The sequence below is a fragment of the Rhinolophus ferrumequinum genome, chromosome 21, assembly GCF_004115265.2.
Source record: "Rhinolophus ferrumequinum isolate MPI-CBG mRhiFer1 chromosome 21, mRhiFer1_v1.p, whole genome shotgun sequence".
In the NCBI taxonomy this organism is placed as follows: Eukaryota; Metazoa; Chordata; class Mammalia; order Chiroptera; family Rhinolophidae; genus Rhinolophus; species Rhinolophus ferrumequinum.
The window spans coordinates 3,257,263-3,268,064 of record NC_046304.1 but is presented as its reverse complement, the minus strand read 5'-3'; the positions used below and the strand labels follow the sequence as shown (position 1 = coordinate 3,268,064).

The window sequence follows — 10,802 nt, the reverse complement described above, 5'->3', positions numbered from 1 at the left end:
CTGCCTCAGTGGGGACCTGGCACCGATGCACATGGCAGAGAGGTGAGAACATACCAGTGCAGTGGTGCATATTCAGGGAGCTGCATGCACACTCACCATAACTTGTACCTCACCCTGCTGATCTTATGTAACTGGAAAAATCGTGAGAACAGCATCTGGCAATTGCACTTTGGAAATCTGGAAAAAGTCCACATCAGGCTGACTCAATCAGCAGCCCCTACGCCCAGGACAAACACATGCATGAACTCTTTTTGAAGATTGGATGTGAGCCCCACCCAGGTCTCAAAGATACATTGTTGTATTTTAGAATAAAACAAAATCAGACAACCCAAGGCCTAATCCCCAACGCTGGGGCTCATAGGGAGGAGAGGCACTAATGATGCTGCACCCCACATCTGAATACTGTTTTGGTCTTGTTATACAACCTTCCTGGGCAGGACTGCCAGGTCTGAGTGGGTGGGGAGAAGGGTCCTTAAATGCATTTCCTCTCGGCTGATATTCATTCCAGGAACCCCAGTCGCAAGGATAAGCTGAATCAAAGGTAATCCTCTTCCTCCCAGTTCTTTTTTCTCTTAGGTCAGAATATCTAGCTGGAGCCTGCGCTAGTTGTGGGACCCATCTCTGTGGCTGGTCCTCTCCACCCCCCACTCGCCGTGTTTTCTGAGACTCTTCGGGTTGGGTGTCCTGAGTGTCCAAAGCCCACGTCTGGCAGCTCTGCCATCCCCCAGCATTGGGAGATGGAGGCCCTGGGGATCAGAGCAGCAGGGGGTGGCAAGGAAATGGGTGAGAAACCCTAATTCACTCCCACAGAAGGCAGCAGAACCCAGTAGTTAAAAGTGTGAGCAGAGGACAGTGGGTTCAAATCCTGACTTTTCCACTTGCTAACTGTGAGACCAAAGACAGAGCATTTAATGTCTCTTGGCCTCACTCTCCTCATTTATAAAGTGCATACTCCCAAGGGTTCCTTCTTACGGAGGTTTTGAGAATCAAAAGGGATATTGAAGGGGGAGCCATCCACAGAGAAGCCTGGTGGCAAAGTCTGCACAGGTGAGGCGGGCAGGACCCAGGGAGGCAGGAAGGTGGACTCCAGTTGCCCCATTGGGGTGCCAAGTGCATTATTAGATGATTTCTGGCTCCACTAATGTTTGTAATAACTGTGAGGTGGCACTATTATAAATGCTGTCCACAGAGGAGGCCCAGGGAGGCTCCTTCTCAGAGACCATGAGTGCTGGAGTTGGGGTGCGAGCCCATCCCGTCTCACTCACACCAGACTCTTCTACCATCAGCGTTGGGTGGCAGATGGCCAGAGGTGCTGCCCTGGTTTGACCACACAAGGCTAGGGAGGGATGCAGGACCTTCCTGAAGGACTGTGTGGCTGGAGTCATGGTCAGCAGGAGCACATGATCCATGGAAGGCTGGGCCAGGGATCCCAGCGAGAAGGGTCCTTCCAGCCTACTGGCAACTCTGGGGAGGGGTCCATGGCACCTCCAGGATAGGGGCACCCTGCATGCCAGCAAGGACCCCCTCCTTGTGCAGAAAGCCTTGGGTGGGGGTCAGCACCATGGAGAGGAGAGGCAGTGGAAGGAATCAGACCATCAGTGTAATTTTAATACAGTTTTTCATTTCTTAAAATATGTATGCATTTTTTGGCATGCACTGTATTTGCACATATATATGTATATAAACACAGCTATTTCCATTTTTAAAAAAATTGTATATACCATATACAATAATATATACCATGTATTATATATACCATATATACATATATTCACATACATATATAATATATACCATATATATGTAATATATGGTGTATAGGTATACATATATATGGCATATATACTTTTTTGCAAAATGGAAATAGCCTTATTGTGGTGGGTTTTTCTTTTATCCTTTTCTTCTGATGCTAGAAGTTATGCAGTGTCTGAAAGTGGGTGGACTATCTCTGGGAGGACAGTAAGGAATTGCTGAGGGAGAATGGAGGCTTACTTTTCTCTGTACTCCCTTTTTTAAAATCTTTTACATTTTTTACCATGAGTATGTATTACCTATTACTGATTACTTTTAGTCAAAAAGTTAGCAAATATCTTAATAATATACAAGCTCATTGCACAAAAGTCAAAACTACAGAAGATGAAAACAATGATCACCACTAATTCCACCCAACCGATCGATCGTTACCATGTGGGGCTGCCCACCTGGCCCTTTCTTGCATGTGCATACTTGCATATACACACCTAGTGTACCTGTTGTTCTGTAACTTGTTTTCTTTCTTATCCTTCATGTGGGGGACACAGCTGGCACAGAGAGAGTGCCCTTTCTAAAGGTGCTGAAACACTTGCTCTGTCTCTCTCCTAAATACTGCACATTCACCCATCACATAGTTGAAGAGTAGTTCATTTAAATTGTCTCCTGCTGATCGATGTTTAGGATGTTTCCAGTATTTCTCTGTTATAAACAAAATTAATGAACTTTCTTATTCACGAATGTTTAGAAATGTTGTAATTTCTGTAAGCCCCTGAATGTGGACCTACAATGTGAGAGTAACATGTTTTAAAGGATTTTTTGCTAAATGTAACCAAATGACTCCCAGGAAGAGCCATCCCAATCTGCCAGTATGGTTTCTTGGAATCCCCTCCCACTTTTGTGTGGATATCTGAAGCTCTATGAGATCGTTGCTGGCATTTCCATTGTGTCTCACAGGTGTTGCAGGCACACACTGGTTTAAAGACCAAGCCTAGTTCTGTCTGCCAAGCAACCAATGCTTCTGAGAATAATTGCTTAGTCAGAAGGTGGTGCGGATTATTTTTACACTAAGTTTTCTTTAATCAGCTTGGGCGTGGGATCACAGCCTGTGTTATTCAATATAGTCTGGGAAGTGGTCTGGCTGGGTGTGCACAGCCCCTGGAGTGTTTGCCTGTAAGTGTTACCAGCTTTGTAAGCAAATAGAGGCAGGATAGCCCCAGCGCACTGCCAAGAACCCACCATCAGCAACTATAATTAGGGTCGCCTGTCACTCCTTCCTGGCCCTCACTGCAGATGAGTTTGTCATCCACTCAGGGAGTTATCCAGAGGGCCAGAGGGTCCACACATCTGGGTTAGGGAGCTGAGAAGCCAAAAGAATGTCATTTTCCAAGCGCTCCCGGGGATATCTTCCTCTTCCTATAAAATGAAGCGTTGGAGGAGCAGTGAAGATGCTGTCCCCTCGACCCCCAGGTCCCAGTGATAGGACGGGGAGCCAGAGCACAGCCCGTCCTCCTTCCCTGTTCCAAGGTACTGTCTCTTCCCAGGCACCATGTGCAAAATCAGCGAAATCGTACAGCGGGCCAGAGCCGCCTTCAACTCAGGCAGGACTCGCTCCCTGCAGTTCCGGATCCAGCAGCTGGAGGAGCTGCGGCGCATGATCAAGGAGCGCCAGAAGGACATCGCGGTCGCGCTGGCAGCGGACCTCCACAGGGTGCGATCACACACACACACACACACACACACACACACACACACACACACACACACACACACCTCTTAAGGGGCAGCACCGCCCTCCCAGCTAGGAGCCACCGCTGCCCGTGGACAGAGCGCGCGGGAGGTGGGGGGCAAGGATGGGACAGGAATAGGAACAGTCGCTACTTGCCTGTAGGACATCTGCTATGCCCCTGAAGCGCTGTGCCCAGCTCTTTACAGGGAACCGCACTTAGTCTTTAAAACCCTCTGCAAATGTCAGAACCCTTATGTAGAGGAGGAAAGTGCGGCTCAAACCATCAGATGCTGAGATGGGGCAGACTGGCCTCTCTTTCCGCCCCATTCGGAGCCCCAGGTCTCCGCCCTCCATGGCAGGAATCCGCAGCTCCTTTCCTCCATCTTTGCGCCATTCCCTCCTGGCTTCACTTCCTTCTCCATCCGGCCTGGAGCATAATGCCACCCGTTTCAACCATCTTCTGCGGACATGACCTACTGAACTTCTGGTCTCCTCATTCCTCCAGCCCTGGGCCCACCCAGGGCCACCTGGTTCTCTATACCAGGGAATAGCACAGCTGGACACCCCACAGGACACCTGCTCTGCATGGCATCTTTCTCCCCTCCCCACTCCATTCCTTACCCTAAGCAAAATCAGACACCTCCAAATTTTCAAGCCCTTTACCTTGATGCCCCCAAGACATCAGGGACCTGCTTCCACTCTTCCATCTCACCTTGGGTCAGGGCAGAGGGCCCTTTGCTGCTGTATTTTTTAATCTCTCAAGATTTCTCATATTAAAACAACAAACTAAGACAATGAGAAAACACACTGTTGATTTCAAAATTGTTTAGCTCTTCACAATCAAAGTTCATGGAAGAGCTGTATATTCTGCTGTCTGCAACGCCTCCCCACCCCTCCACGAGGGTCCCAGCACCTACTCCCTCCCTTCCCTGGCTGAATTTCTCCTGGGTTTTCTCCTAACTCTTTGGCAGCCTTTTTCTTGTATCCACTTCTTGAAGGTGGTCTTAGGGCTCTTTCAAGGGTTCAAGTGTCATTTTAATCTGTAAGTGTTCCCGGGCACTCACTGGATTGACTCCCCTCCACTCATCAATGACCTTCAAATCACTGCCCAGGTCTGAGATACCTTTAGGCACTTTAAACTCAACACCTTCAAACCTGCCTGGATCCCCAGTACTGCAGAAAGGGGCCCTCGCAGACCCACTGCCCCAATGGCTACTCCTCAGCTCTGTACTCCATGTACCTTCTCTGGCCTTGCCCCCTGGGAGCCCATGGTGAATGTCTCCTGTTACCCTGGCAGCTGAACATGCCCAGCTCTGTTCAACATGCCCACCCAACAGCCCTAGGAGGTACAGATTATGCTTCTATTTTGCAGACTGGAAGACTGAGGTTAGGAAAGGGTAGGCAGGTTCATTCAGGGTCACAAAGCTAGGGAGCAGTAAGCCAAGATCCACACACACGGCCAGCCTGGTGACTCCTTGCTCATAGCTCTGGGACCGGTAAGCTCACAGAAGTCCTCTCACCATAGAACGAATGGAATGCGTACCAAGAGGAGATAGTGTACAGCCTGGAGGAGGTTGAGCATGCGATCAAGAAGCTTCCGGAGTGGGTTTTGGACGAGCCCACAGAGAAGACTGCCCAGACCCAGCAGGATGAATGCTACATCCACTCGGAACCCCTGGGTGTAGCCCTTATCATTGGCACCTGGAACTACCCCTTCACCCTCACCATCCAGCCCATGGTGGGAGCCATTGCTGCAGGTACCATGGGCCCCCTTCCGGGAGCAGAGTCAGGAAGGATCACCATGCCCTACTGTGCAGTGAGGCCAGGGGAGCTCAGGCCTTTGAGAAAGTGGGTCCTGGGGTCAAGTAGTGGTCTGTCTTTCACAGGAGACTGCAGGAACTAAACTATTTAGCAAGGCTTCCTGGGGCCTGAGGCCGAGCCAGGCTCAGATGTCTATGTAGTGCCCCTCCCTGGCCATGTGTGGGGGCTGGGCAGCTCTCAGCTAAGATGTATCAGGGTTTTCTTGCCAGTCAGTCCGCTCTGCTTGGGCCCAGAATGTTTTTCTCCCCTTCTCTTTCCCTCTCCTCCCTCATTTCATCAACTGCATGGGGCAGGTGTTGTGGCTCCTGTGGCATGTGCCCATAGCTCTTCTGTCCACTCTTCTGAGGACACAGAAGTTGGAGGGAGCCTCCAGGCTTGGTCACTGGGAGGGCAGAGCATTGGGCGCACTCTGACTTCCTGTGCTCTGCAGGGAATGCAGTGGTCATCAAGCCCTCCGAGGTGAGCGAGAACGTGGCAAACTTGCTGGCCACCATCATCCCTCAGTACCTGGACAAGGTGAGCTGCTCTCCAGGGCACAAGGAGAACTGTGTTGGGGCCAGGTCTTTGGGGTTGAGAGACAGTGATTTCTTGCAGCAAGGGGCCAAGGCACGGGTGGAGGTGAGGACAGTTGGCCTCTCCCACTGGGGTGAACAGAACCCTTGAGTCAGAGTCAAGAGAGGGGGTCTAATTGGTGGTGGCTGCCCAGACAGGGTGAGGAGGGTCTGTGGTATTTTCTGAGCCTCGCCTCTCTCCTCACATGGAAGGATCTGTACCCAGTGATCAATGGGGGTGTCCCCGAGACCACGGAGCTGCTCAAGGAAAGATTCGACTACATCCTGTACACCGGGAGCACTGGTGTCGGGAAGATTATAATGACTGCCGCGGCCAAGCACCTGACCCCCGTCACACTGGAGCTGGGGGGAAAGAGCCCTTGCTATGTGGACAAGGATTGTGATCTGGACGTTGCTTGCAGGTGAGGCGGCTTGGTGTTCCTGCACTGGAGTGGTCCACTAGCTGCCTTCCAACTCATGTGGACTGCAATTCCACTCTGAGTGACATAGACACTCCCTGTCCTCACAGTGCCTGAAGTTCTGGGCAGGCATTTCAGGGACGGGGGTGGAGTAGGGGGTTCCACGTTCACAGAAGAGGTATGGGCAGTCCAGAAAGGCTTCCTGCAGAGGAGAGGTCAAGCCAGAGCTCTCCCCAACTTCCATATCCCATGTGCATGGCCTTCTGGGGTGTGGGGACCCCCAGCAGTGGTGATACCTGGCTGTGCAGGACTCAAGAACATGAATGGAGGGGCACAAGGGCTACCCACCCCAGCAACTCCCTACCAGTCACTGATGAGGTGTAGGTGTGTGGTGCCACAGGCCCCTGTGAACATGTTCAGGGACACAGGTCTGCTGAGTCCGGAATCTAGAAGCCAGTGGGCCACTTAGGGAGCCCGCTGGAAAGCTCACAACCTCTGGTTTCTGCTGACCAGAGAGAGAGCTCTCCTCCAGCACTCAGCCCCTTGCGCCTTGATCTTGAGCTGATGGAAAAAGGTGCTTCTTTTAGGGAGCCTCCCATGTCTTGAAGAACGCTAGAGTCTAATCTGGGATTTTCACAGACGCATCGCCTGGGGGAAATTCATGAACTCTGGCCAGACCTGTGTGGCCCCCGACTACATCCTCTGTGATCCCTCCATCCAGAACCAAATTGTGGAGAAGCTCAAAAAGTCCGTGAAAGTGAGTGTTGGCCCACGGTGGGTGAGTGAAAGGCTGCAAAGTAGAGAGATGGGTGTGGACTTGAGAAAACACTGGATGTTTTTTTCTGATCATGGAAGTCATTCACACTCACTGTAAATAATTTGGAAAAGATTAAAAAGCATAAAGAAGGAAAAATGCTCCATCCAGAATCCCACCACCCAAAGACAGTCACTGCTAACTTGTTGGTATGTTGCCTTCCATTTTCCTTTCTGTGAACATACACACTTGTTCCTGATGTGATGTCCAGACATCTGTGCAAATATTTCTTTCAAGCATAGCTGTCTCACAGCACTTCCTATGCCGTGAAAATTGTGGAGTGCCTCAGATGTTTTGGCAGCCCAGTAGTTCTTGGTGTTGCTGTGCCATCATCCACTGCACTGGCTGGGCGGAGCCCATGTGTTGTCCCAGGCCAGGGTCGCCGGAGACCTCGAAGCCTTTGGCTGTGTCCTTACCTAAAGGCTGTCACCTCTTCTCCACAGGAGTTCTATGGGGAAGATGTCAAGAAGTCTCGTGACTATGGAAGAATCGTTAGCTCCCGGCACTTCCAGAGGGTCATGGGCCTGATAGAGGGCCAGAAAGTCGCCTATGGAGGAACTGGGGACGCGGCCACCCGATACATAGGTGTGTGCACTCACCCTTTGGAAAAGCACCACCTGCCCACCTGCTGGGTTACCAGGTCCCCGAAAGTTGGCTGCAAGTGGGCACAGATACTTGAAGAGCAGACAACCCTGTGGAGGGTAGAAATCGCTTTCACCAGTGGGCCTGGGGTGGGCTCTGAGGCTCTCAGTGGGCAGGGGCTGGGCACAGCTCCTGGGAAGCCCCACCCCAGCCCAGAAGCCCCTTTCCCCACAAGGCCCAGAGAGCAGCTTCATTGCCCCACACCTGCAGTGTCAGCAGGGAATTCAGAGAGCAGAGGCCACAAGAGATCCAGGTGTGCAGAGCTGGAGGGGCTCCCCATGCCTAGGCTTGAGGGTCACCAGATGGGGCCCCACTTGGCCTCCAACTTGCCAGGAGACTAAAGAGCTCTGGCAGGGGCTCAGGTAGCCAGTCGGGTGCAGTGCCTGCCCCCTTTGAGGTGTAGACCCAGGGCACCTTCCCATACAACTTAGTCTATCGTTCTCCCCAAAGTCTTCCAGGATGAAGCTCAGGCAGGTGGGGGCTTCATCCCTGCCCCTCTCTAAGCCTCGGCAGGCTTATCCAAAAAGAAGTTGAAGGAGGAAGTCTAGACTTGCCAGGCAGGCAGAGGTCTCAGTGCAGGCTGACTCTGACTTGTTTCTTGCCTCAGAGCCCACCATCCTCACAGACGTGGACCCCCAGTCCCAGGTGATGCAGGAGGAGATCTTCGGGCCCATAATGCCCATTGTGTGTGTGCGCAGCCTGGAGGAGGCCATCCAGTTCATCAACCAGCGTGAGAAGCCCCTGGCTCTCTACGTGTTCTCCCAAAATGACAAGGTGGGCCTGGGGTGCCCTCTTCCCAGGGTTCTGGAGCTCCTGGGCACTCATGCAAATAGGACCCTAGGGTCCACAGACCTCATCTCAAATCCCAGCCTTCCCACTCATTGCTGTGTGACCTTGGACCAGTCACTTAACCTTTCTGAGCGCCTTTCTCCTCAGCTCTGAAATCAGGACAGTAGCATCCATCCCAGAGCATTGAATGAGATGATCATTGACATAGTGCCTTGTGTGCAGTCATGGGGACTGTTGCTATTACTGTTTCCCCGCCTAATACTTGATATGTGGAGAGAGTGGGAGACCCCAAATGGGGCTTGGAGGGAGCAAACCATGACTGGGGCTCTGCCTCTACCAGCTCACATCCTTGAGGCCTCCAGATGCACCCAGAGGAGGGCTTGGGATGTCCTGGGGCAGGAGACTGAGGCCGGGGAATGGGTGCTGTTGCAGGTGATTAAGAAGATGATTGCAGAGACCTCGAGTGGTGGGGTGACAGCCAATGATGTCATAATCCATTTGTCCGTGCACTCTCTGCCCTTTGGGGGCGTAGGTGAGTCTGGGGCAGAGCTCACTGCCTACCTGCTCCCTGCAGGTGTCCTCTCTACCCCTGGACTGGGAATTCAGGAGGGACCAGAGCAGTCCTGGGCCTCAGGCTCCCACTAACCTCTCCCGTGTGGGCCTCTGGCCTCTGCCAGCACATCTATCAGCCACACTAAATCTTGAGACCCTAGAGGGCCCTTAAGGTCACCTGGTGTCCTGGGCCTGTTTCATGGAGGCCCTGAGAGAGACAATACCAGCTAGAGTCCACACAGCTGTCTAATAGCGTAGCTGGGATTAAACTTGTCTTGGGCACTTTCTCTGTTGTCCCCAGAATGGACACTAGGGAGAGGGATGACCTAGGGATTGGCCAACCCCGGGAGGGTCAGTTGTAGGCATGGTCTGGGGTCACAGGGCCCCCTGGACCTGGGCGTCTCCTCCCCCACAGGAAACAGCGGCATGGGAAGCTACCATGGCAAACATAGCTTCCAGACCTTCTCCCACCGCCGCGCTTGCCTGGTGAGGTCTCTGCTGAAGGAGGACCCCCTCAAAGGCAGATACCCACCAAGCATGGCTAAGGTGAGATGTGGTGCGGGTGCTGTCAGGAAGACCAGGCTGCTGGGAGACTTCGGCCCTGCACGGGACAAGGCCCTCACTGCCCGGTGTCTTCCTCACAGATGATGCGTCACTAAAGCTGCTGCACCTGGCCTCCTTGTGCTCTGCCCTCACTCTGCTCTCCAGTCCCTCGGAGAATTGCTCCTAAAGCCCCCTTTTGCTACTCTGTGGATCAGTGCACATGTCCACACCCATTTGTCCCTAGGCCTCACTTCCCCAAGTCCCCACCCCCTTACTGGACATGGAAGACAAATAAAGTTTTCCAAGTGAAAGAGTGGGTACGTATGCATGCTTCTTTTGCAGCCCGGCGCCCACCCAGCTTCTCCAGTTCTAGCCCATGCCCCCACACCCATTATTCTGACAAGCAGTGAAGAGCTACTCAAAGACACACCTCAGCCCCCACCCCCTGACCCAGGCCTCTTAGCAAGAGGCACTGGTGTCCAGGAGGTGTTTGTGTTCCATCTAGACTTTGGGACGGCAGCTCCGTTTTGGGTACTGCTCCTGGGGGCGGAAGGACAGGAAGCCAGGTTATCCTCAGGACCCACAGTGCCCAAAAGCTTTTTGCCAGGCAGCATCTGGGTCCAGGAGTCTGGCCTTAGGAATCTGAGGAACTGGGACAGGGTCCACTGATGACAGTCTGAAGTAGGACTTTGGTCACAGCAGGAGCCAAAAATCAGCCCAACCTGGCCAACAGGTGAGTGGGGACAGGTGGGGAGAGGCCTGCTAAAGCTGGCTGGCCTGCCAAGCCCATCGGCAGAAACTCCTTCCCCGCAGCTGGTATGACAACTGTGGCTGGCCAATCTCTGGAATGAGTGTGATGGCACTCACAGGAGATTTCCCTGTGAAGCACAGCTGACCCCATGCTGCCACCACAAGGTGTGCCAGGCCCTGCCTCAGGGCCCTCACCCCCAGCCGTCCATTCCTCCCATGACTGCACCAAGTGTCCACGCTCACAGCAAAGGCCAACCCTCCACTTGGCCAGGACCCCTGCCTCTCTCAGGGAGGGGGGAGGGGGGAGGGGAAAAGGACAGGGAGGGGGGAGGGGTGGGGGGCGGAGGCGGAAGAAGGGAGAAAATAATAAAATAAAGGAAAGGATCTTTTTCCCCTCCTTTTACTTAGAGCACTTACTTCAGAACATTTTCATTGCCATGTTC

At 52.8% G+C, this 10,802-nt stretch overlaps 1 protein-coding gene across 1 annotated transcript; it reads left to right on the top strand.

Annotated features, from left to right (window-relative positions):
* The first annotated feature begins 444 nt into the window (after window positions 1-444).
* Window positions 445-9,888, top strand: ALDH3A1 (aldehyde dehydrogenase 3 family member A1). The gene is made up of 11 exons (XM_033090842.1): window positions 445-541; window positions 3,294-3,460; window positions 5,004-5,235; window positions 5,730-5,815; window positions 6,064-6,272; window positions 6,909-7,026; window positions 7,527-7,668; window positions 8,333-8,499; window positions 8,947-9,046; window positions 9,482-9,612; window positions 9,711-9,888. The coding sequence occupies exons 2-11, from the start codon at window positions 3,299-3,301 to the stop codon at window positions 9,723-9,725; spliced, it is 1,362 nt and encodes a 453-aa protein (XP_032946733.1). The 5' UTR covers window positions 445-541; window positions 3,294-3,298; the 3' UTR covers window positions 9,726-9,888.
* Window positions 9,889-10,802: the final 914 nt, after the last annotated feature.